The 26,372-nt window shown below is 46.9% G+C and overlaps 1 protein-coding gene across 1 annotated transcript in view; it reads left to right on the plus strand.

Moving 5' to 3' along the window:
* Window positions 1–1,715: 1,715 nt before the first annotated feature.
* LOC144142634 (polycystin-2-like) overlaps window positions 1,716–26,372 on the plus strand; it is an 81,334-nt gene continuing 56,677 nt past the window's right edge. The window contains exon 1 of the mRNA XM_077674285.1: window positions 1,716–2,101. Coding sequence (XP_077530411.1) covers window positions 1,855–2,101 — 247 coding nt within the window. The 5' untranslated portion in view covers window positions 1,716–1,854. The remainder of the gene's footprint in view (window positions 2,102–26,372) is intronic.

A 26,372-nucleotide genomic window follows, 5' to 3' on the forward strand; every position in this document is an offset into this window, starting at 1 on the left:
TTGTCGCGTATATGTTCTCTAGCTCATGAAAGCCAACGTTTTATATAGCCCGGTAACCACAAGCAATTTCTAAACAAATTATCGGAAATAATTTTAATTTGGCAGCAAACTTCTTGAAATCGGAAGGGTGGCGGTTCGTGGTGTCGAACTTGACACTACAATATGTGTCCCTGTCACGTGACCTGCAAACCTAGCAGCTACTGTAACTGCTGAAACATTTATTTACGCATTGAAAACCTTTTAACCTTTTAACACAAGTATTTGTACAGGGTTAAATTGCATATGTATTTTTAAACATTATTTTGAAAATTTTAAAGACACGCCGCCCGCCGTCGCTGGGTTGCTCTCAGTGTGGCTAACTGAGCCTCCATGCCCAGAATCAATGGCAGCGTTTAGTAAACAGACCCAGTGAAGGAGCTTTGACGATTCTGCCCAAGTCAGGGGCGTTTGTTCTGCCAAAATATTTGATTTCAGTTTCCAAATACGCCAACGGCAGCTTAAAAAAAAACGTATTGCCCGGGGAGAATCGAACCTCCCACCTCCACAACGTGACACCATATTCTACCTATCGTCTATCCCAACAGACGGCGCATTTGTGCAAAATGGACCGTCGCATTAAAAAAAACACATTAAGGAACAGAAAAGCCTGCGATTTAAACATTTTTTAGCTGGGGACAAGTTTTTAAATTATCGTTTTTTATTTCGCATACAGACAAAAGTATGTTGCCGAGCTACTCTGTCATGGTTGCCAGCATTATTTTTGGGAGGACACATACGGCTCGTAGGTCTGAAAATTTCGTTTTAAAAAGTTCTAGGTCGTTATCACCAAAACCGTTTCTCGTCAAGGTGCTTTAAGTGATGCCCTTTCATTTGGGATAGATATATACTCGAAAAAATTTGTTGTCTGTCCCTTTAAGCTTTATACTTTGTGTAAACGATAAAAACATAGCTTTCATACGCTCTTTTCTTAAATGGAAATGCCATTGCACAGCTGTAATTATGAATTCCTAAATTTTATGATTCCAAGGGTCATCATCATTAGCAGTGCATGTCCTTGCGCAGTGCGACGCAAGGGTAATTTTCTAAGGGGCTGGATGGGGGGGATCGATGGGGGTGGGCGCTCTGGTGAGACTTGGCCCCCTCCCATGCGGGACCCAACACAGGCCAATGGCTGAGAAGTGTAGCCCACAGTGCTCCCAGAAACAGTTCTATTTAAAAAAATGAAAGAATAACGGACAATTAATATTAACGTAATGTAGTTATTTCGTTGACGTAATTGGTAAAGAGAAACGAAATCCCTAAAATACATCCCTGTATCACCAGTGGGTTTGGGGCGTTTGGAAGATATCTATCGACACGTTGTTTTCTTTTTTTTTTTTTAAACTTTTGGCGCATATCATTTGCTTGTCCGAATATTTCTGCTTGCGCTGCTACGCAACCAACGGCGGTGCACATTACAAGGAAACAAATGACGGCGTAATGGCTGACCTTTCCCTTCACTTTGTCCCGGAATCAACAGAAGCACGCTAGAACGAGCACAAACCCTTGCACTCTGACTAAATTGACCTCGGTCGTGATCCTACTTCTAACAAACAGCGTCAACCGCTCATTGAGTGACCTCATAGCTGCCCGGGCCAATCGCAACGCGCGGTCAGCCAACCTCGAAGGAGTGATCGTTGGGCGCCCTCTGCTCCCTTCACCAGTGGATCCCTCGCAGCACTCTGCTCCTACCCGCACTCAAACGAGCGGCGCGCCGGGTTTCAGCATCTACGACACGATACGGCGCCGAGATAACTGCTGTTTTAGCGTGGTTCAGAGACGATCTGCAGCTGACATCTACGCAGCAAACGGGGTATGAGCAATCCAGCGAGTAATTTGACCGACTCATCTCGGCCCAACAGCGGACGGAGACCGCGCAGCTCAGTCCGACCGACCAGCGCTGGCCGTCCGGCTTGGAACACGGCCCAACTCACGCGCGAAGAGTCCCGAGACCTAGAAGCCTTCGGCGCCACCGACCAGTTTGAAATCGTCGACGACAGCGAAGTCGTTACCGTCCCCGAGCAGAAAGGATGCCTCGCGAGCTGCCTCAGAGGTCTCCGAGGTAGGTGCACTGCCGCCAGTGTTTGTATGATTGCATGGACGCACAAGAAGCAAACGGCAGTTTGCATCTTGGCCTTCATGCATTCAAGCATATGTATTGAAAAACAAAGGGAAATGCGCCTTCAGTTAATGCGAACGCACGCATGTCTGACCCAGACGGTCTTAAAAAACGCGCTGAGAGTTACTGCGGTTCGGGCGCACGGTGCAACGATTGGTGGATGCGCTACAGAACTACAGTGATAGTGGAAAAAGCGGCCGCCGCCGAGTGAGGCACCTAGTGTCAACCGCACGAGGTGGCGCTCGCGTGCTCCGCCCGAGCGCTTTTCCGCCTGGGGAAGCGGCGGCCAGGCGCGCGTCGTGGGCGCTCTGCGGGAGGCAGCAGTAATTTTTTCGTGTAAATTCATCGCCGGTGTGATGAATGCACTCTGTAATCGCGTTGATGATAATAACAATATAGCAAGGTCCTTAACGAAAAGGTAGCTATGTAGCTCGCTCATTTTTCATCACATGCATTTGACCAACTGAGCAGACCGCATAAGGCGTGCTTTAGGAATCGGGGCTAACGCGTGAAACTTTTTTCTTCGTTGTTTGCTGATTTTTCTATCGTGTTTTGTCAACTGAAGAAACAGCGGCGTGCTTTTTAGGCTGGCCAGCGTATGTCAGTGGTTTTGCTTTTTCTTCATTGTTCGCTGATTTTCCATCAAGTTCGGCATACCGAGAAAACAGTGGTGTGCTTTAAGCAGGCTGGTATACGCAAACGTTTCCGTTTTCTTTTTTCCTATTTTGATACACGCAGCACACATGACATAACTTCTGTCAACTCTGGGATAAGTATGGAAATTTTTCAGCATTCGCAACCGGAATGATCACCAAGTCACACGGCATCATTTTATTGCGCGATCATTTTAAAACTGTACACTTCACTGAACACCCATAAAAGTAAAATAATCGAAGTGTCTAGAGTTACGCCCGACGTAACCCCGAGTCAAAAAATGAAGTTATGTTTGACGTAACTTCAACCAGAAAAGTGAAGTTACCTCCGGCCCGCGCGGTGGACGAGATCAGTGCGGAGGGGAATTTGCGTCCGACGTATTCTAGTCAAAAATTAAGTCACGCCCGAAGAAACGAGAAATTAGAGTATACTTTATTAAACGAAATGAAAATTAAAGTTACGTTTGAATTGAGGTGAAGTAAAAAAGTTTCGTATGACGTAACCGCTGTACACCAAACCCTAAGTAAAATACATCGCTTATTGCGATGGAATGCAAAAGGACGAATGTATTGGTGATCTAGTATCACGAACTCGCCGCACTCTTCCTCACAATATAACGGTTTCATTTTGCAATACCTGGCGTCAGTCAAAAACACGAATGTTCCTGCGTTACATAATGACCGGAGCGGCATTGGTAAATAATGGGGGCACCAACACTATTGTCTCATTATGGTCGATCTCACGGACTGCAGCAGCGGTGTGTGTTCGGATTTCGTAGGGTGCATAGTTTTTTTCGTTGATCGAACTATTTAAATTATTTTAAAGGTATGCAAATGCGCTTCATAATAATGCTACACACAAAAGAAATGAAAAAAGACTGGAATTACAAAAGAAAACCTCTTGCCTCAAGCGCAATGCCAGTTCTGCGCACGTATGCAGCCCATACCAAGAACAAAGTTGACATTGCTCAAAACAAGAGGTTTTTAAGACACGATTAATAATTGACTAGGAGTAGTAAAAGGAATGCTTTTCGTGTAAATTCATCACTGGTACGTGTGGCGAATGCGCGCTGTAATGACGTTCAGAATGATATTAATATAGCAAGGTCCTTGTTGAAAAGGTATATGTAGTTATGTCGTGTGCATTTACTGTTTTCTCATTTTTTATCACATTAGGTCAATCAAGAAGACCGCGCGTTCCGTGCTTTAGGTATCGAGGCTAGCGTATGAAAACTTCTTTTTCTTCATTGTTTGGGATTTTGCTATCATGTTGCACGTGTTAACCGAGCAAACAGCGTCATCGTGCCGACGTGCGCGAACATTTCAGTTTTTTCTTTTCAAATTTGATCCACGCTAGAGTATTTCACATGTCGCAATTTAACCCGACAATATATTTAGATAAAAGCCCCCCTGGTCGACAGAATTCAATACAATAAGCCTGAGCCCGCCAGACTTTTTTTAAATATCAGTCCACGCACGACAGCCTGAACGTGAGCCCGAGAACTTTTCCTGTTTCTAACCTAAAACCTAAGCATAGAGCGAGTATATTGAATTTAATTTTTTAGAAACCGGGACCAAGCCTCGTACAACATAAATATCCTGACACAGAAGAAGAATTTTAGGGAATATTGGCAAAATATTTTTAACGGTGCCGTAGCGATTTCTGTACTTCGCTCTTTTTTGTGTTTTCATTTAACCTAAACGATCAATGAGCAAACTTTTTTAATATCAGCAATTGAGAATTTGCCATACACGTCTTCCGGGCCTCAGACACTGCATGGATGCTGCCGCGGCCCGAAAAAAAAATTTGTTGAAGCCCGAACACGGTCCGGGCGCGAGAAAAAGTGTGCTACCTGACCCGGGCCCTTGCAGTGCACGCAGCACACACGACAGGCATGTTTTTAAAGACTTCAGTCGAGTCGGCGAAAAGCATCAGCATTCGCAACCGTAATACCCAGAAAAGCACCACACGGCACATTTTATAGCGAGATAATTTTAAAATTACACAGTTCATTGGCACGCTGGTCATCCATTAAATTACACCATAACAAAATCACAAGTTCATGAAATTTACAACCCACGTCTTGCAGACGTAAGATAATTATGAACAGTTAGGAACTCAACAAAGAAAAACCAAGGTAAAACAAATCGCAATAATAAAATATTTGTAGTAATTAACATAAATTTATTAGGGGTGCAGTCTCACCCCACAATATTGCACACTTCTTTCAAACTGCACGAGCCATGGCCCATTAGAGACGTTCGCAAGAATAAAAACCTCTGCATATTACTAATAAAAGAAAAAATCAAGGACATTTAAGGATCACGGTAGTGCCTGGTAGGTTCCTTTTGTAATTACACACACAAAAAGATCATGTGCAGCGGTCAAAAGTCAAAACACAGCGTGAATCACCGAACAGCAGCATAGCGGCGCCTTGCTCAACGCGCACCGCTTCGGGATCATGGAGGAAGATGTTCGGGATCTCCTAGGGCGGGGCACGCCAGCGCCACGCGCGGCGGTTAACATGCCCGGCTTCAAGGGCGCCATGGAGAACAGCGGCCGCTTTTTCCACTATACTCGGTGACAACTTAAGAACGGCACCGGAAGTTGCCGCTGTTCCTTATCACCGTAGCCGGATGTTTCTCCGCGCGGCGCAAGTAGGGCTTTACTGGGAATATTTTGAACATGGCGTAAACCGTTCCCGTGAGTTTTTTGGACTTACTATGCTTATAAACGACTCCAGTGACGACAAACAAACTGCGTGAGACAAGGCAGACGATATCACGCATTCATAGCAAACCCTTTTCAAAACGCGCGCGCACTGACGTCACGGGTCCGGCGCTTTGGCGGAGTGATACACTACATGAGGTGGTGCTGTTCTTGAGTTGTAACCGAGTATACCCAAGTATTCTAGTTCACTGTAGCTATAGTGCCTAGAATATTTTATTGGCGGTGAGATCTTTGAGTGGCGCCCCCTGGCTCTTACGTCGGCTTAGGGATTCGGGCCGCTGTCGTCTGCTACACTCCGCTTGTGAGGGGCAACAGTGCCTGGGCTAGAAATCGCCCGCTTCGTTGCTGTAGTGCGTTAAAAAGCGTATTTCTAGCGACTCAGTTATTTTTCCAGCTTCTGGCGCATCTGAATAATTTGAAGCTGTATCCCCCACAAGTTTGCAACACACGAAGAGATAGAGAACAACTTTCTTCAGAGTATCGGTCAGAAGATCGTGTGTAACTCGTCCTTTCTTGCTTATTCGCGAGGATCAGCGATCAGAACTTCTCGATAAGTATTCAAAATGCGTAGGCTTCCCTGCAGTATTTTCTAGATGCTCCTATGAAGACTCAACAGTCTAATACTACGTACCAAGCAGCGGCCTCTACACGCTCATCGCACAGCAGGAAATAAAGCGGCTTTCTTCTGTTTCTTTCATTGTTGTCTTGTATCGGATTAATGTTTCTTGCTTTTTTTTTCTGCCCAACTCATTAATTTTTCTGCGCCGTCACCAACTTCTTATTAGGAGGTTTCGGGATGTTTGGGAGCCTCACAAAGGTCGTGTGGATATTTCCTTCATTTTGTATGGCACACATTCCCTTCTTCACAAATTGGCTTTCATTACGGCTGCGTGCAAGAAGGTGCATATCCGCAGCGTGCTTTGTTTATTCACATGAAAATACAATGAGAAGGTTTGTGCTACGCCACCGCGATCGCGCCCTAAACAACGTGGTCCACAGTACTCGAAGGCGGCTTTTGTGCTTCGAATTTCTATCGTAATTATATCGTTATCATAACGAACTGACTCTCAACTCGAACAATTATGACATGATTACGGTGTTGAAGGCATGATATACTCGCTAACTAACGTTATAAATAGTATACCTGCATATATTACAAGACTCGAAACCGAAGAATTCCAAGTAGCTCTTTATTGCTTTTCAACCCTTCCAGGCGCGAAGAACAAATCCTATTATACTTGGGATGGCGTTCTATGATTTGAAGAAAATTACTTTTACTCTCTTGTCCTGGACTGAGGACCCGGCCCACTAACCAGATCGATTTAATTGTTAAACAAAGTTTTCCCCTCCTCCCCTTACTCCTCCCCCTCCTCTTGTGTGCAGTTTTTCTATAACGCATATCCGAATATCGGGAAGATATGGCTGTGCAAAATGTTCCGAAATATCCCTCCAGGTCTTAACAAACATATATGTGTTACTATAAATTTAACGAAGACGTGACTCGTTTTGCTCAATAAACCTCCATACTGGTTAGATGCCTGATATAGAATCAGCACGCGCGTATACACTGGGTTACTTGGAACTCAACCTACAGTTTTTGCAGTCTATAGTGCATCTCGGCAAACTTTCATGCCTTGACAACGTAAAGTGATGCGACAAAACGCGTTCGAGCGTTCGGCAAGGTTGCAAAAACTGTTTTACCTTACATATGATTACCGGGAATCGTGATGCCTTCTGCCAAAGCCGACAGCCCTGAAGGCCTAGAATTTGTTTTGATCTTCCATTTTCGCTGTTGTTGGTTATTAGCAGCTGACAGTTTTTTTTTTTTTTTTTTTCGAATGCTTACATGAGAAGCTGACGCCTAGCTCCGACTCTTCGCGCTCTGCACAGGACCGGCTTCGCAAGGAATGGGGTGGCGCCGGCAATGTTTCTCCCGTAGCGGTATCCAAAACTATACTTTAATTGACACCATGAGCTAGTGTATGCGATTTTAAGCCTATTATTATGATAAAAAGTTACCCACACGCCAATTCTGGTGCGGACAAGCATCAGACGTTGACCGAGCGCAAAGAAACAGCAGGGAGAGCGATCCTGAGTGAAGCAGACGACAAATGCGAGAATCCCTAAGCTGACGTCACGGAGGCGCGCTTCGCAGCGCCGCCTGTGTTCGCGCTCACCGCCAATACTGTAGCTTCGAGCATGCGTACGGCCATAGCCTCCTTTATAAAGGAGGTTATGGTACGGCTGTGCGTTCCAAGTGGCGCTTTAAATGTACAAAACTTCGTGCGTGCGGCCGTACGTTCGAAGTGGCGCGTACTTTGAATGAAAAAACAAACTTCGGCGGTCACGTACGAGCCTTCGAATTTTCAGAATTTTTACTCGGGCTGTTTCATTAACAAAGACCCCAAACCTACGTGTTTCCGAGGAAACGCGCAGATTTAAGGGGCACGCTGGGCGCGTGATCATTCGGTAATGGTACTATTTTTATACGTGTAGATTACGTGGTTTTTACTATAGCTAAGGTAGTCAAACTCAGACACATTAAATTCGAAAGGAATTGTATATTTTGTTGATATAATAATACTTCTATATTAAAATTTTGCTCACACAATCTCTGGTATATACCTGCCCACTTCTGGCATATGTTTCCAGTGCTGCGGTAGAAGTCTGTAACAGTTAAGCAGAAACGAAAAAAAAAAGGAATGCTGGGGCAAATTGTGAACAACAGTGGGCCACAAATGTGTAAACCTCGCTGGCATACTTTTGATCAAGTCAGTATGTTGGGGAAGTACATAGCTGTGCTACAAACTGCTGTCAACTATCTGTTTTTAAAAGGCAACTGAACAGGGTAAGCCAATCAGTAATACTATCAGTGTTACCTTTCAGGCCCACCATCTGAAATTCAAGCAAAAGAGAACAGTTTTTAGCATTCTGGACATTCATGCAGCCGTCCACTAAGTAGCAAAGACAGTAATCACAAAGATTGGAGCCAGGCAACGATGGAAAGGATTGCGGCAAAACCACTGAAACAGTGTCTGCTGATAATCGTGGACGCAGCTCATAAAAGCTACGTTAAAAGACCCATCTGAAAGGATTACTGATGTTGCTCTTTAGCCCAGTAGTGAAACCATTTGCTTTCGAAATAACCCAGCTTTTAAGTCACTGCTGAACTTTACTCTACCGATGTCATATATCTAGTACATGGCTTTGCAGGTTTGAGGCGTTCCTCTATTAAACTGCTGAATTCAGGAGCTGCGTTAGCAGCTTCAAAACTCGTGGCTGCAGAAAACTGAAAGATGCTTGGTAGCTCCAAAGGGGAAACAGTGAATAGGGCAGTAAACATAAATATAGCTCGCAGCAGCTTGACAGTGCATACCTTTTTGAGGTGTACGTACAGGTCCGCGCAGAAGTAAACGGAGCACGGGAGCGGTGGCCGAACTGCATCGCTGCGCCGCGTATGGGCGTCGACGGGAACCATAGAGTGCCGGTCAAAGAGTGTGTTCGCACTACCCCCACCGCCCTATCTGATATGTTTAATCGCCGCTCTGCTGGCGTGTCACGCTCGGCTAGACGGTCTTCAAAAGGCCGCGCTGGGCTATAGAGGGGCGCTGGTTGCATTGCCGCTGTCAGGCATCAGCGGCGACCGAATCCGCTGCTCATGAGCTGGACGAAGCTGCGCGCGCCGGGAAACGTGCCTTGTTGCACGCTGTAAAGGGTGGCATAAAATAGTAGGCCGCTGCGGTTTTGCATAGCATGTCATTGCGATATAATTAATTGTAAGCCGGCAACAAAATTGCCATGTACAATATAGAAAGCACATTCACACTTTTTCGTTGTTCAAGAAAAAAAATCTCGCTTACGAGATTTCTTGTTTAATTTTGGGTTTGTCCCGAGTTATTGGTGCCGCTCAGTCCAGGTCTGCTCTGAAGAAAGGGAAATACAAAAAGTCCATGCGGTGTAAATTATACATTAGAGAACACCGTAAAGAATGGGTACAATCGTTTCTTGCTATTACAGCGGGCCTCATAGGGCGCATATTTTGTTGTTTTATTAACCCTTTCGTGCCCGTTGAGGAGGATAGCTGCCCTGAGATTTCGCACCAAATTAACCGATTAAGAGTATGGTCGCCATCGGTCATGACGACTATACTCGCCATTGGTCACTTTGGGACCTTGCCGGCGCTTTTCTGCAAGACTTTGAAGTTATGCGGTGAAGCCATTTTTCAATTCAATACGGAGTTTAATTTAAATCTGAGACACTTTCGTAACTGATATAATGTGCTCGTTAAATATAAAACAACGTCGGTTTTAATGCGACCACAAAATATGCGCCCTATGAGGCCCGCTGAACGATTGTACCTATTGTTTACGGTGTTCTCCAATACAGAATTTCCACCGCATGTACAGTCGGCCGGAAAAGTAACCGGACCACCGCTCACGCAGCCGGAGCGGCTGCTGCGGCGCACCGCGGCGCTGTTATCTCGCTGTGCTCGCTTACGACGAGAGTGGCACGCTTGACGCCAAACTTCCCCTCGCCCTCGTGCGGGTGCTTGCCACGCTTGATAAACTTCTAGTGCAGCGTTCGCCTTTAATCCAGCACATGGCGCAGTCGCGCTGCAGCGCACGGCCGCAGGGCCACAAACCGCGGCGCTAGGAAGGAACGAAAACCCGCTCTGCTTTTTGTACGCGGTTTATGTTCGCCTCATGCTGCCTATCAGTGCCTGTAGGATGCGTCCACCGCCGCTGGATTTTGGATAAGACGGCACAATGCACCGTACCGAAGGCTACCGTGACGTTCGTTTTTCCACGCCGGAGCGATGTTATAGTGTCGAAATTGCCTTTTCGGCATCATGTCCGGACGTGGGTTTAATACTACTTACAGGGAGACCTCTGAAGACCGATTTAATTAGCTAGTAGGATATTCTTTCGGTGACGAATTTTCTTTACAGGCGTACCGCCAGGATGAATGATTTCGAAGACGAATCGCAAAACATCAGATATTCCTGAAACTTTATTCATGAAATCTGACAGTACTGGCATTCAGCGGTCCTCAGTGGGGCGAAAAGTTGCCGGCTACAGCGACGACTTGGCCGACTCGCCTGGGCATGGAGTCGTACAGCGCCGCCACTATCTCGGGACGCCCGCGCAGCGCTTCCCACTCTTCCTTCACGGCGAGCCACAGCTGCTCCGCTGTGCCACCGCAAAGGCGTCGTGAGGCAAGCGTCTTCTTCAGCAGTCCCCATATGTTTTCGATGGGGTTGAGATCAGCCCCGTTAGGGGGCCATGGCAGCTGAGGCACGCCACAGCGCTCCAGGAGTGCGCTCACACTGCGTGCTTTGTGCACGGGGCTCCTATCATGCTGGAGCAGGTAGCAGCCATCCTGGAACGGCCCGTCCAGGACGTACGGGATCAGGTGCTCGGTGAGGACTTCACAGTACCTCGCCCCGGTGAAGGAGCCCTCGATCCGCACGAGTGGGCCCAGGCCGTCCCGACTGATGGCACCCCAGACACTGACCGAGCAGCGGCCGCTGCTGAGCACGCTGTGGGTGTAGGCGGGGTTATACCTGAGAGTATGGGAGAGCAAGCATTAACATCTGTCGGGTCCAAAAGCGTGGAGCGTCCTCATTCCGTTGCGGAAATGAAATAAAGATGGAGGCTTAAATTACACAAAATTTAACATTTTACCCACACTGATATGGAATACGCGCGAATGAAACACTTAAATGGTAGTCAATGCTGTACCCATGTCAAGTCAGGTGGTAAGGGGAAAATGAGGTTGCATTCTCCAGACTACGACGCGTTGCAAACCATCCATATAGGTTATTGACAGGTTAATCTAACTTAACCCGCGATTCCTGTGAGCCGCAAGGTGCCGCTGTTGTCGACCCATTTCTCAACTCCAGGGAGATCCGCGATGCTCTGGATCTCAGTTGCTGCTGCGACACAATCAGGAGCAGATTGCGAGAGGCGGGTCTCGTGAACTGCATTGCCGCTCAGAAACCGCACCTATCAACGAAGCAGCGGGAGGAGCGACTGAACTTCGCCCGAGCTTTCGAGCAGTGGTCGGCAGAGGAGTGGCGGGAGGTGATTTTCACGGACGAGTCTACCTTCTGCACACGCTGGGACCAACAGCAGCGTGTGTGGCGTCCGTTGAACAGCAGGTATGAACTGGCACCCTTGCGGCTCACAGGAATCGCGGGTTAAGTTAGATTAACCTGTCAATAACCTATATGGATGGTTTGCAACGCGTCGTAGTCTGGAAAATGCAACCTCATTTTCCCCTTGCCACCTGACTTGACATGGGTACAGCATTGACTACCATTTAAGTGTTTCATTCGCGCGTATTCCATATCAGTGTGGGTAAAATGTTAAATTTTGTGTAATTTAAGCCTCCATCTTTATTTCATTTCCGCAACGGAATGAGGACGCTCCACGCTTTTGGACCCGACAGATGTTAATGCTTGCTCTCCCATACTCTCAGGTATAACCCCGCCTACACCCACAGCGTGCTCAGCAGCGGCCGCTGCTCGGTCAGGGTCTGGGGTGCCATCAGTCGGGACGGCCTGGGCCCACTCGTGCGGATCGAGGGCTCCTTCACCGGGGCGAGGTACTGTGAAGTCCTCACCGAGCACCTGATTCCGTACGACCTGGACGGGCCGTTCCAGGATAGCTGCTACCTGCTCCAGCGTGATAGGAGCCCCGTGCACAACGCACGCAGTGTGAGCGCACTCCTGGAGCGCTGTGGCGTGCCTCAGCTGCCATGGCCCCCTAACGGGGCTGATCTCAACCCCATCGAAAACATATGGGGACTGCTGAAGAAGACGCTTGCCTCACGACGCCTTTGCGGTGGCACAGCGGAGCAGCTGTGGCTCGCCGTGAAGGAAGAGTGGGAAGCGCTGCGCGGGCGTCCCGAGATAGTGGCGGCGCTGTACGACTCCATGCCCAGGCGAGTCGGCCAAGTCGTCGCTGTAGCCGGCAACTTTTCGCCCAACTGAGGACCGCTGAATGCCAGTACTGTCAGATTTCATGAATAAAGTTTCAGGAATATCTGATGTTTTGCGATTCGTCTTCGAAATCATTCATCCTGGCGGTACGCCTGTAAAGAAAATTCGTCACCGAAAGAATATCCTACTAGCTAATTAAATCGGTCTTCAGAGGTCTCCCTGTAAGTAGTATTAAACCCACGTCCGGACATGATGCCGAAAAGGCAATTTCGACACTATAACATCGCTCCGGCGTGGAAAAACGAACGTCACGGTAGCCTTCGGTACGGTGCATTGTGCCGTCTTATCCGAAATCCAGCGGCGGTGGACGCATCTTACAGGCACTGATAGGCAGCATGAGGCGAACATAAACCGCGTACAAAAAGCAGAGCGGGTTTTCGTTCCTTCCTAGCGCCGCGGTTTGTGGCCCTGCGGCCGTGCGCTGCAGCGCGACTGCGCCATTTGCTGGATTAAAGGCGAACGCTGCACTAGAAGTTTATCAAGCGTGGCAAGCACCCGCACGAGGGCGAGGGGAAGTTTGGCGTCAAGCGTGCCACTCTCGTCGTAAGCGAACACAGCGAGATAACAGCGCCGCGGTGCGCCGCAGCAGCCGCTCCGGCTGCGTGAGCGGTGGTCCGGTTACTTTTCCGGCCGACTGTACATCTGTTATTTCCCTTTCTTCAGAGCAGACCTGGACTGAGCGGCAGCAATAACTCGGGACAAACCCAAAATTAAACAAGAAATCTCGTAAGCGAGATTTTTTCCCGAACAACGAAAATGTCTGTGAATGGGCTTTCTATATTGTACGTGGCAATTTTGTTGCCGGCTTACAATTAATTATATCGCAATGACATTCTATGCTAAACCGCAGCGGCCTACAATTTTATGCCGCCCTTTAGAGCGCGACAAGGCACGTTTCCGTAGGCGCGCAGCTTCGTCCAGCTCATGAGCAGCGGATTCGGTCGCCGCTGATGCCTGCGAGCGGCGATGCAACCAGCGCCCCTCAATAGCTCGCCGAGAATGACACGCCAGCAGAGCGGCGATTAAACATATCAGATAGGGCGGTGGGGGCAGTGCGAACACACTCTTCGACCGGCGCTCCATGGTTCCCGTCGGCGCCCGTGCGCGGCGCGGCGATGCAGTTCGGCCTTAGTTTGGCCACCGCTCCCGTGCTCCGTTTACTTCTGCGCGGACCTGTACGTATAGATTCACCCTAAACAATAGACGTGAGCAAAATCTGGCGCTACCTTACACCACCTTACACTTTCTAACTTTACACTTGCACGGCCCGCTATACTGTAAGTATCAGTTTCAAAAAATGTTTTGTCCTATGAGTGTTTTTTTTTTTTTATCAGAGTGGCTTTTTGTTAATTTTAAATTCCATGAGCCACGGATCTTTTCTCAGATTAATCCAACTCCTTTGAGCGTAATACACAAGATTATGATCAAACTCCTTTGAGCTTAATACACAAGAAAATTAAACATGATTTGTCTACTGAATAAAACTTTTTAGCCCGAAAATTCTTTTTAGCCCTCTTAGAGGTATTTCGCATGCTTTGTCTGACGTTGTATTTCAAGACGATGCTGGTTGTCATTTCAAGCCCTTGCCAACTTACTGGCTGCACCGAATGCCTCATTCATTTTCGCCGGTGACAGCCAGTATTTCGTTCAGACGCATACAGGCGTGTTTTGTACATATGGAAGGAAATCATATTGGATTTAATGGTCTATTAGCCAAGGTGTATAAGCTTGCCAGGTGGCTAGCATAGGCCTCCTGCGCTGGAGTTTTGGCGACAAGCAGCGTCCCTAGCGGCCGGCGCCTCTGGGTAGTACAAAAGCAGATTGATTTGATTGATTGTGGGGTTTAACGCGCTGACGCAACGCAGGCGATGAGGCGCGCCGTAGTGGAGGGCTCCGGATTAATTTTGACCACCTGGGGATCTTTATCGTGCGCCGAAATCTCGTACACAAGGGCGTTTTTGCTTTTCGCCTCCATCAGAAAAGCGGCCACCGCGGCCGGGAATCGAACCCGCGACCTCGTGCTCAGCAGCGCAACGCCTTAGCCACTGAGCCACCGCGGCGGGTAGTACAAAAGCAGACGACCCCCGCCGCCCTCCATGTGTTTCAATTACAAGCCAGAGTGAAAGTTGGTTGTGGCGCTTTGTGGCGTGTTTAAATGACTGCATACTGTATGAAATAGCCCTTAAAGTAGTTTCAGAGGCTAAACAAAATAATATCCGCTAAAAGAAGCTGGTTTATCGGCTTTCTTTTGAGCGAGCTGTCGCGGTGGTCACGGCGTGGGACAGTATCGCCAGGTCGGGTGGTTGAACTGTTTGACGACAGTTACAGTTTTTTCTTCTTGCGTGCGGTCGACAAAGGAAAGTTCACGAGTAGCATAAACACGGAACGCTGCTCATCCTATATCCTGAGGTAACTGCAAAAGGTTGCTTCAGCGGGAGCATGCAAGCGAACGCAAGATATGCGCAGCCGACTCAACTGACACTGCTGGCCTGGCACCGCCTTTGAAACGAGTTGAAATTTTGTTTCGTATTTTTGCAAACTAAATGATTCTTGCGTAAAGTTTTACGCCGCACGATTTACGAACGGCAGGGTACATGTATACTAGCGAGTAGGTGGGGCAATAGCGACAAATAAACAAATTAAGCGCTATTAAGGTACGCAAAACATGCACCAGATCACACGCCCGCTGCCTGCAGAGATGTGTACTTCTATAACATCACATAACACAGCATAACATAACATAAAACAGCCGCATACACTGCGCGGGGCCCTTAATATTTACATACTATCATCACGGGCTGTGTTTTCTTGTGCAGGGGTCGTCGAATCTGAACGCCGACACGCCAGTCTTGACTTCAAATGGAGTTAGACAGCGAGACAAGAACAGAGAATTGGTGTCCTCCAGTTGAATTGCCCCCCATCTTCACACTTCGCCAGATTATTGTCAAATATTATTAGAAATTCGCTGAATTTTTTCTCTTTGCATTCAAAGCCCCCCTCCTCCTCCCACCCGATTTGCCGTCCAGCCCTCCGCCGTGTCGGCTGCATGGAACTCGGCCGTTGCTGACCCTCATTCTAGGCTAAGTGCGAACAGGGAGTGTATGCTGCAAGGGCGTAATTAAGTAAAGTGAGAGCAAACAAGGAAAGCGAGCGGCCTCTTAGTTCGCCCGACCACTTTATTTTACGGTCACTAATTTCGGTATCGCAAAACAGATTTCACGCTTCTGACGGTCGCGGCATTTTGTCACTGAGACACGCAACAAAACTGCAAGCTAACGCCGCACCATGTATTCGTAACGGCGACGCAAACGAGCACTGTTTAATGAAAGTGCACGCATAGTGTGTAGGTACGCAAAAGAGCGGCGCACCTGCTGTCAAGCCTGCGGTCCGCCGGGCTCGCTGGCTTTTTAAAGCGCGATCATCGCCGATTGCGTCACTCTTCTTTTTTGATCAGCTGTTTTTGAGAAGTCTTTGTCACCTAGAGTATTAGTTTAAACTAGAAATTTCACTTTAAATTTCACTTCGTACGACCATCGATCGGTGAACCTGCGAGTAGCAGACGCCGTCCGTCACGGTCCCGGCACTTTCGTCGGCGCTGTAAACGTGTTTAGCGGTGCAAAGCTTTTTCCCCTAATGCCAAGTTGATCGCTGAAATAGATCGGACGCGTCGGGGATGAGCTGGTGGCCACGTCGCAAAATAATCGGGAGCGTCGAGCTCATTTTGCTTCTGTCAACACGGGATCCTATGGGACCCGCGCAGCTTTGTACTACCCGGAAGCCGATTGCGCAGCGCCCCCTGGGCAGCGCAGGAGGCGTTGGGACTTTGTACACCAATTTTTTGTGTTTGCTTGTCACTTAAATTACTGCACTGCCAAGTTCCAGCCCATTAAAGCGAAAGCTTTCTTTCTGGGACCAATGGCGGTCTGTCAAAAAACTAGTGCATTTCCCTACAGACCGGTTGGTCGACCAATAAGCTCTGATAAGACCTCTGGACACATGCCACAAGTGTGAAAACGGGCTTCCATTGTGCTAAAATGATTGCTTGAAAATCAGGGGAAAAGGTTTGGTTCTAGATAAGACAAATGCATCAATCATGAAGGAGCACAATATAGTATACCTTTATCTCATAAACCACATATCGCTATACATTTAGATTGTTCATAGATGCGTTTACTCAATGCGCGAAAAATTCGTCGCATGGGTTCATTCTTTGTTTGCGATTTGAGTCTTTGAAGGTTTGATGATCAATTCAACGCACTTTTAGCGAAGGTTGGACGAACTTTTAGCTTTCGTGATTCTCTCAACTTAGGAAGGGGTGGTAAATTTTTTCTATTCCTATGGATGAATTATGAGCCATGGAGACCGAGAGGTTTCTAAATGGGCTACACCCAAATTATGATGAACCCAAAGTAATAGCTTCAGTTATCACTAGCTTAATGTTTCCTGTTTCTTCGTATGCCTACTTTTAATTTAATGTTTGATTGAATTGGAAAACTGGGTAACCAACTTTGTTCTTAGCAAGATATACTGAGACTTTGTGGATGTCTCGTTTATGGAAGAAAAGGGAAGAGGGGATTAGAGATGTCCCACAGTTGTCGGCCTGGGCAGTATTGAAAGATATGTGCATCTTAGCTACTACCTTGAGGTGCAGTTTGAGTACCCCGTATTTGTATCGAATGGCTCACAAATAATGTGTCTTAGTATCTGGATATAAACCGTTCCATCGGGCGAGGGGAAAACGCACTCTCTCACGCAGCGGTCGCGGGGCGCGCGCGGGCCGCCTTCCCCCCTCTCTGGAGTGTGCGCGCCGATCACGGCGAACAGGGTCGAACAGAATACGCATGTGCTTGTGGTTTGTTCCAGGGGTGGATCCAAGTGCAATGGGGCATTTTATTTAAGATCAGTACGTAAGATAATTGCAGAAGAACTGTAACACATTAGACCATTTCTGAGGGTAGTAGAAAATTCTTTTTAGTTTGAAACAAAAGCTGCTGTGCCTTTGCACAGCAGTGAACTAGAACAAAAGGGAAAGCACAGCAAATGTCTAATTGAAGTGACACTGCATATACAGAATGAAGAGATGTAATTAAACACAAAAACTTCAGGCGTCATATAGTAACAGGTGTTTAGGTGCACAAGGATTGAGTTGTCTCAAGTGCACGGTTTCATAATCGTGCACTGTGGAGTGCCAGATCACACAAACCTAGCATTAAGTTGGCTTTAAACATACAGATAACCAGGAATATATCAAACTTCAGATTAACAAGCTTGTAATGATCAGGTGCACTCTGTAGCATGGGGCTTTAACTCATGAGTCAGCTTTCAGGCGATCTAAATTAATCCGTGGTTGTAGTAAGTTTGCTGAAGACCATGCATGCCATACCTATTACAAGCTCTAAAAGGCCAATCATAGAGAAAGGGAATTTGCCCGTCCCCTTGGATCTCAGATAACACTGCTTTTTTCATATGCTTCGCAAGCACGCAGGATCTCTTTGACAGGTTGCAATGCCTTTTGGTGCTGAAAAAAAACACTTGCTGTATTGCAACAATGTCAGCAGGCAGTAGCTGCTGATGTTTGCCATTAAGAAGCCCTACTTTTATATCAGGCAAATGCATAACTATTTACTTCAAGTTGAGCGTACGGCAAAAAATGCTTTTGATGACTAATGAGCTCATGAAAGCTTCGCATGATACTTATGGGATAGGAACCTGTTATTTTGCGCTGTGCACTGCTCTGCATGCCACAACTTTGTCTCTTTTTTAAAATTTTTTTTTGCAGCATAAGCCAATACAAAGGCATGTATTGTGCGTTGAAGCCAGAAAGATTTGCAGGCCTTGCAGCAAAGCTGACCTTCAGTCATAGTATCTATATATCTTAGCACCTGAAAAGCTCGAATGCTTCGCTCTGCTGAAGTGCTAATGAATATGGTGGAAGAGGCTGTTAGAAAATTATTCAGAGTTCTGAATATTTGTGGGCCTCCTGAATTTTGCTTAGGTAGCAGCGCAATAAGTGCTGTATAGGTTAGCATCAGTGGTTTCATAACCATGATGCGCAACCCAGATATCGTCAGGAAATGAAAGCAAAAATTGCCGTGGCGTGAAGGCTTCACCAAGAAAGCATCAGAAGTCAGTAGGCCACATTGCTCTCTGTTTTTTCGCCGTTTCAAGAAAACAGGCTTCACACGGTCACGCCTCTTCATCTCTTATAAGGCCCATGAATGATTGTTTTGCCTTTATTTTTTGTATTTTATGACACTACAGTTCAGAAAGTTCAATTATTATAGTGTGAGGGGTAAAAAACGTTTACTACTTGTTTAAAACAACATTGTATCACACCTGTGTTTCTTAATGAAGCCTCAATTTTATTTGCTAGAGCGCATGCATTTTCATGACTTCTGAAAAAAAGAAAAAGTTAGGGCAACTGTGAAAATATATAGCGCAACACCTATGTTTGGTTCTAAAACGAGGAAAGATAAAGGGTGAAAGTTTGTGCTATCACACAACAAACTTCATGGCAGAAAATTTCAGTTGTGCTTTTTACCAAGAACTTCGAAATGCAATATTTTGGGCAGTTACTCGCTCCATGAAAATATTATTGTTCCATATGAAAGCGTTTATAATGTGAGCTAGAGCATTGGCACATTTTGGTCTTTGAAGCTGATAAGTGGAATTCAGGTTATTTAATCTTGCTCCCTAAATGAGGCCTCCAGCAAAATCATGTAGACCTCTCTGCAGATAAAACCAAATAAGAACTAAATACACATAATTGAGGCACATCATCTTTATTGGGAAGAATGATTTGATAGGTAATGATTTTGGGTGGTTCATTCAAGGAGTAAGAAGAAGAAACAGTACAAAGAAAAAGCACGAGAGAACATGCATCGTGTTGTGCTTTGAATCATTTTTGTGCAGTTCTTGTGCACGGCAAGAACCAATGAGCCGTGGTTGGCCTCGTAGGCATTTTTCCATTCAGCATTCATGATGGCTCATTGGGCTATCGGTTCGTTGTTTTTCTGGCAGTTCCGCTTAGAAAAGCTTTGTCAAATTTAAGCTGACCCAAAAAATGTAATTTTCGCACAAAATTTATGTGCAAAGGAGTTGTCAGCAAAAAAATATATATATAGACAACAGTCACTGTAGTGCTTATTCTGTAGTCGGCACATTCGCTAATTTAGCTGCTGCTGCAAAGCAGAAGAATCTTTCAGAAACAGGTTTTTAATCTGCGTCATTGCTAGATTGACTCAATGTAGTTCCACTGGCTTCTTCCCGGCCGCGGCGGCCGCTTTTCTGATGGAGGCGAAAAGCAAAAACGCCCGTGTGTACGAGATTTCGGCGCACGTTAAAGATCCCCGGGTGGTCAAAATTAATCCGGAGCCCTCCACTACGGCGCGCGCCTCATCGCCTGCGTTGCGTCGGCGCGTTAAACCCTACGATCAATCAATCAAGTTCCACTGGCTTCTCCAGCAATAGATTGATTGATTGATTGTAGGGTTTAACGCGCCGACGCAACGCAGGTGATGAGTGGAGGGCTCCGGATTAATTTTGACCACCTGGGGATCTTCAACGTGCGCCGAAATCTCGCACACACGGGCGTTTTTGCTTTTCGCCTCCATCAGAAAAGCGGCCGCCGCGGCCGGGAATCGAACCCGCGACCTCGTGCTCAGCAGCGCAACGCCTTAGCCACTGAGCTACCGCGGCGGGTCTCCAGCAATAGATCAAAAATGGCCTGCATATAGGGTTGCTTGGAGCTGGTCTAAAGGAGATGGGGGAATTGTGCACACTGTAGGCTTGATAGTGGGTTTAGGATGCTGTTCGGAAGATGTGGCTCCAAGCCACATCTCCACTTTCTTTGAATCTGCCACTTGGCTGGAACGCTTCTTTGAGTTCTCCCTCCAGTACCCAGGTGGTGCAGTGCTTTAGCATATTTTTATCGGCGGTAACTTTTGTCAGCGGCAGCCAATCACACAGATTAGTCCTATTGATGTCACAGAAGGAAATGTGAGAAAGCCACTCTTTTATTTTTTTCTCTTATTATCTAGCTTCATTGTTTGATGTTTCTGTGAAAGGAAAATTGTAGACCCAGTTGAAATGCGACCATACAGCTATAAGAGAAAGCCATACCTACACCATTCTTGGAAAACTCTGCCGTCAAAGAAAAATTCGTCCTAGTTTGGAATTGAAACCCCGGATCACTGCCTAGATAGGGTAGTCGCCCTGCCAACTAAGCTAGTCAGGAGGATCGACCCACAGGGAAAACTGAGTGTTAGTGGTTAAGGAAACCCCCAAGGCACGGAGCAAGAATTATTCAGGAGGCGCAACTGGGCTTGCTCCGGCGGTGCGATAAAGTCACGGCACCGGGCAGGGCACCGACGCGCGCTCTGTCGCGAGGTGGCAAAGGAAAAAGGCTCACCGGTTCAAGGTCAGTCAGTGCATAACCGGCCGCCGCCGTGGGCAGACGACGCCGACGAATCCTTCGCGCGACTAGACTTTCATTGGAGTCGGTTTGCGGCGGATGAAGTCATCGTGTTTCAAACATTTTTCATAGGATGAAGGGACTTTGATTTTTTTTAGAACACGAACCTACAATAAAAAAACCTGGTTGAGAATCTAGATATGATTAGTTCCAGTGAGTGATGGTTCTTATCATCAATGCAATTAGTTCATATTTAGACTGCCCTAACTTCGCCGCCATGTGTGCGCAACATGAAAAGCGCGCGCAAATCTCAGAAGCCGCCCGCGAGAGGAGAGAGCAGCGAGAGTGAACTACTCGTGGCAGGAAGGCGGCGTCAGCAGACGTCATCTGCTCCGGGATTCCTTCCAGTGCTTTTTTTCAAGCGCGGTACGGCTTGCAACTAGGGCAGTATTTATTAATAACTGGTGCTAAAATGTCGAGCACTTCTATTTATTGATTTTACAGGAAGAAATCTGGGAATTTTCACAATAGTTTCAATGATACAGTAAAAGTTCGTTAATTCGACACCCGTTAATTCGGACATTCGGGGAATTCGGACGGCTCTATTGGTCCCGGCCAAAGCGCATGTTAGTCTATGGGACCAAACCTTCATTAATTCGTCAGAATTCGGCCCTGCACCGCTTAATTCGGACAAATGCTGGTCTCCTGACCAATGAAGAAATTATTAATGATGTCACGGGCGCCCAGGAAGACCACGATTCTGACGAAGAGTCATGCGAGGAGGTGCACCCGCGACCTCATCGCACCTCACAAGAAGTCTCGGAGGCGCTTTTGATATTGGAGGACGTTTGCCTGAGCAGTTCCGACAGTTTGCGTGGTGTTGGCACTTGAAAGAGTTAAGAAAAATTGTAATGTCAGTCGGAATCTGCGCGAAAAAGCAGACGACTATTACAAAATACTTCAGCAAATAAAGGTATGCTTCTCCAACGTGATTTTAATATTGTTTTTCGTGTTCATTCATTAATTCAGCATTCGGATAATTCGGATATTTTTCTCGGTCCCGCGAGATCCGAATTAACAAGCTTTTACTGTATTACGATTTTTTGTGAGTAGCGCCCGTAGAAGAACATGTAAACTATGGCAACGCGCTTGACGCGCCATCTGTTGTGCTGCTCCGCAAGCTGCGTTTCCCCCTCGCCAAACAGTGACATTAATGCGCAGCCCGCCCGCGCTGTCCCAGCCCAGCGGATTCCCCTCCTGAAATACTTCTTTCTCCGTGCCCCAAGGTGTGTTAGTTTCTGTAAAGGAAGATTTGTCACGGGCCAAGACACGAATTTCTCTCCAACGGCGAGGTTTTCTGAGAATGTTGTATAGCTTTCATTTGTAGCCCTCTGGCTATATATTTAAGGGACGCGGGTCTTAGAATGGTCAAAAATGGCCAAAATATCGATTTTGAGAAAATCCAATTTTTGGAATTATTGTACCTTCAAGCACCTGCCTTCAAAATATCAACGCGAAATTCCATCGGGAAATACTCTAAAATCATGTTTTGAAACGCCTCGAGGGCCACGAAATGCCCCGAATCGGGCAAAAGTTGCTTCAAATTCCCGCGCGCCCCGCAGGCGAAGCGGCCGACCGATCGCCGCCATCTTGGTCTTGTTTTGAAGCTTGTTTCTTTGTGCGCATTTTGCGATATCTCAAAATGGCGTCGCTTGAGTAGAACGACCGCCCTTGCCAGTTTTCCGAAGGCACCTTCTCGGCCGCCGATTGGCTAGAGCGGGCGCGCGCGGTTTGAGTTCGCCATACGACCCCTCCCATTGGTCGGCGCGACTGCTGTCATGGCGGTCGCCATCGTGGCGTCTGCTACGCGCGTCTGACGGAGTCCGCTCTCCTGGCGCAGCGCTCGCTTAGAGCAGTTTTTTTTTACAGTTTCTTCTAATTCTTCCATCGCGTACTTTCGTGAATGATGCCAGGAGACGTACGTTTGAAGACGACGACCCGTCATGCGCACGGGAAGCGAAAGCGTCGTCCGCCTATCCCAAGGTCGCGTGGTGCGACTTCGGGCCGCTCGACTCCGCCGGAGGAGAATCGTTCGCCGCCTCGTATTGCCTCGCCTGCCCCATCGCCTGACCAACCACCTCCGGAATCCATACCTGGTCCAAGCACGTCCTGCCGGCTTGACACGAGGTATTACACGGCGGAGGAGATCGCCGCGCGTACGGAACACGCGGACGAGGTCAAGCGCGGAATGGAGACGAAGTCAGCAACGCAGCGAAAATTCGACCTCCTTGAAGTGGATTTGGCGCACTGAGAGGAAGAATCCGGCACAGATTTTGTCTTAGTGGATTTTGCAATGCTGAAGGACCTTTTTGCGCACATCAGGTGCGGCAAGTGCGGGCTGGCGGCGCCGGATTTGAGGAAGCCTGACCGGCAGTACGGCCTCGCCGTGAAGCTCGAGGTGACGTGCTCGGTTTGTGAACACCGTGTGGAACGTTTTTCCTCGCCAAGGACCGAAGGATCTGGCAATATCACTCTTTTTGAAGTGAATATGAGGGCTTAGAAAAGTATTCAAAGCATCGGGAAGGGGGTGACTGCTCTGTCAGATTTTTGTGCTGGTATGAACTTGTCCCACAGAGGCCTGCACCACAAGACATTCCAAGCGCACTTGAGGAAAGTGGTTCAGGTTTGCGAGGACACTGCAGCAGCCTCTGAAGCTGATAGTGTGCATGCCATCAAGGACTTGTACTCGGACCTTGGTCAGCCGCCAAACAACATAGATGTGATGTTTGATGGCACATGGATGACAAGGGGACGGTTGTCACACATTGGAGTGGGCTGCATCATTGAAGTGTACACCGGCTTGGTGATTGATCATGTAGTCCTCTCTAACTTTTGCTTAGGTTGCGCCATCAGACCCAAACCTTCAGATGAGGGCTACGAAGATTGGCTGGCAGACCATGAGTGCCAGCGAAACATTGACTGTGGTGCAGGACGCATGGAGGTAGAGGCAGCCCTGATAATGTTCAAGCGCTCGCTCTCCAAGAATGGGCTGCGGTACACAACCGTGATGTCCGATGGAGATAGCCGCACCATGCACGGCTTGAAGGAAAAAGGCGTCTATGGGTTTATCCCCATAGGCCAAGAAAGTTTGCCTTTCGGCTACATTTATTTTCCCCAAAAGACTCTTTTGAGGGCCAACAACATGATGCATTTGCGGAAAACACACTGCGCAGTGTCCCACCCCTGTATCCTCTCAAACTTCCAGCATAAAAACCGCGAATGAAATAGCCTCACCAAAGAACAAAAGAAGGGGGGCCCCTAAAGCAAGTTTCACCCTCACACTTTTGCCGTACACAATATTCTGGGTACCACAGTGCACTGTAATAGATGATGGCACTTCACGAAGGACTGTTGCAGTTTTCACGACGCCAGCAAGACACCACCAGATTTAACAACGCTAACAAAATGCCAACCGATTCGAAGTCGATAAATATTGCTAAATTCCTGATGGGGTCCGTTACTTCGCCTTTTGTATCTCCAGTTCTAGTTGACATTTTTGGAATCCAAAGACAGATTTGAAAATGGGAAGAACATGTCTTTGTTACTGGGAAATTTTGAAGCTACACTACTGACGGTTCATCTCATAACACATGGCCAAACTTCAAATGCAGTTTTCTCAGTTTCATATTTTTGGTCACTTCCCTCAGCCTTACGCAGCTTTTTGGAAACTTCTTCTTGCTTCATAAGGTCAATCTTGGTACCATTTTTTTCAGTACAGCCTGAGGCAGCCGATGACATTCTTAGTTTTTCTGTTTAGGCTACGCATAAATAATGACTTGCAGTTATTTTGATGAGCCAAAATATCAATATTGCCATTTTTTGTACTTGACATATTTTTTTAGGATGCCGTGACTTTAGAGAAAAACGAAGAATGTCATCGGGTATGGGAACTCTCTGGCTATCCATTCATGTAATTAAAAGCGACAAAATGCAATGCGAAAGTTCATTAAAGCTGCGTAAGAAATTACCTAATTGCGGTTTAGACTTTGTATGATAACTTTTGAACTAACAGCACCAGCTCAAATATAATTGCATATTTGAAATCTACAGAGAAAAACACATCCGTGTGCAAATTTTCATAAGTTTCTACCCATAAATAAAAAAGTTAGTTTTAAGACCCTCGTCCCCCCTTAAGGTGGATGTCAACTTTACCTCTGCAGTAAGTTACTCCAATCTGGTGGGCTTCCCTTAAATTGTCAACTGATCTTTGAAGTTTGTATTAACATTGACTTGACATTTGTTCTCACATGGCGGTCTTTCAGGTAAATCAGGTGTTCATTTTGTCTTCATGGCCTATTTACGTTGTGGACAGTAATATGCAGAATGGGGTCACAAGGCTTAAGGAAGTCTATTCTTGAACTGCCTGCCTCTGTGGGCAGGCTTATTGTCTCCCCTGTGTTGCTCTGTGGCAACAAAAGGATATGTGCAGGAACATGAATGATTGTCTTGAAGGTAGGTTTGCATGAAGTGAGTAAATGAGTTAAACTGCACCAGGCAATATTTGAGTATTACTGGCTAGCAATTGCGAGTAAAGGAAGAATAATCAGGGGTGCTATTTTTTGGAAGTTATCTGCATTTGAATATTTGCTCCACATACAGCTTCCTTCTTATTAGAGGAATCGTAATTTTTACCGGCATAAAAAATTTGTGTGTAGGTTGTGGCATGCCACACCGTGAAAATAATTTTCCGTGTGGCCCAGTTACTTCAAACACTACAAGTTTCGAATTGGCGGTGAGCTATCAGCATTTGGCAAGCCTTCACATCTTTCTCAACTATGAGACTACACAGTTCTGGAAGAATTTTATGGGTTCAGGAAAGATTCTTCAATGTGAGGCACAGTGGCATTTCATCCTGCTCCCAACATTATTAATGAGCAGTATCATAATAAGCACGTGGGTTGTGATTGCTTCTAGCAGAATGCCAAAACACCCATGTGTTCAAGATTTTTATTTATTACAGACCCCAAGTAGCATAAATTATTTGCCGGTATCCCACTGCGGCATGCCCTACAACCCAGGTATAGCATCAGCATGTCACATTCAATCTGATTCCGAGATCGGGGTATTGCTCATATGGGGTCCACACCTAGCTGTGAACACGGACCACAAGTGTTCGATAAGTAGCCCAGTAACGGTACTCAGCAGTAATGTTACTATGGTGGCATGAATATAACACTGGCAGCAAGAAAGCATAGTTCTTGCTTTAGTATGTTTGTTTTAGTGTTTAATTAGTTTGGCGCTATTTACCCCCAGTCAGCCTTGCGCCATTAAAATCCAAACATCATCATCATAGTGCTAAATTAGTCATCTGGGGTATGAGGTGAAATCATGGTGGTATGAACTGTCATAGTACT

The sequence above is a fragment of the Haemaphysalis longicornis genome, unplaced genomic scaffold (genome assembly GCF_048455015.1).
Source record: "Haemaphysalis longicornis isolate Haplotype H1 unplaced genomic scaffold, Haemaphysalis longicornis Haplotype H1 scaffold_1, whole genome shotgun sequence".
Taxonomy (NCBI): Eukaryota; Metazoa; Arthropoda; class Arachnida; order Ixodida; family Ixodidae; genus Haemaphysalis; species Haemaphysalis longicornis.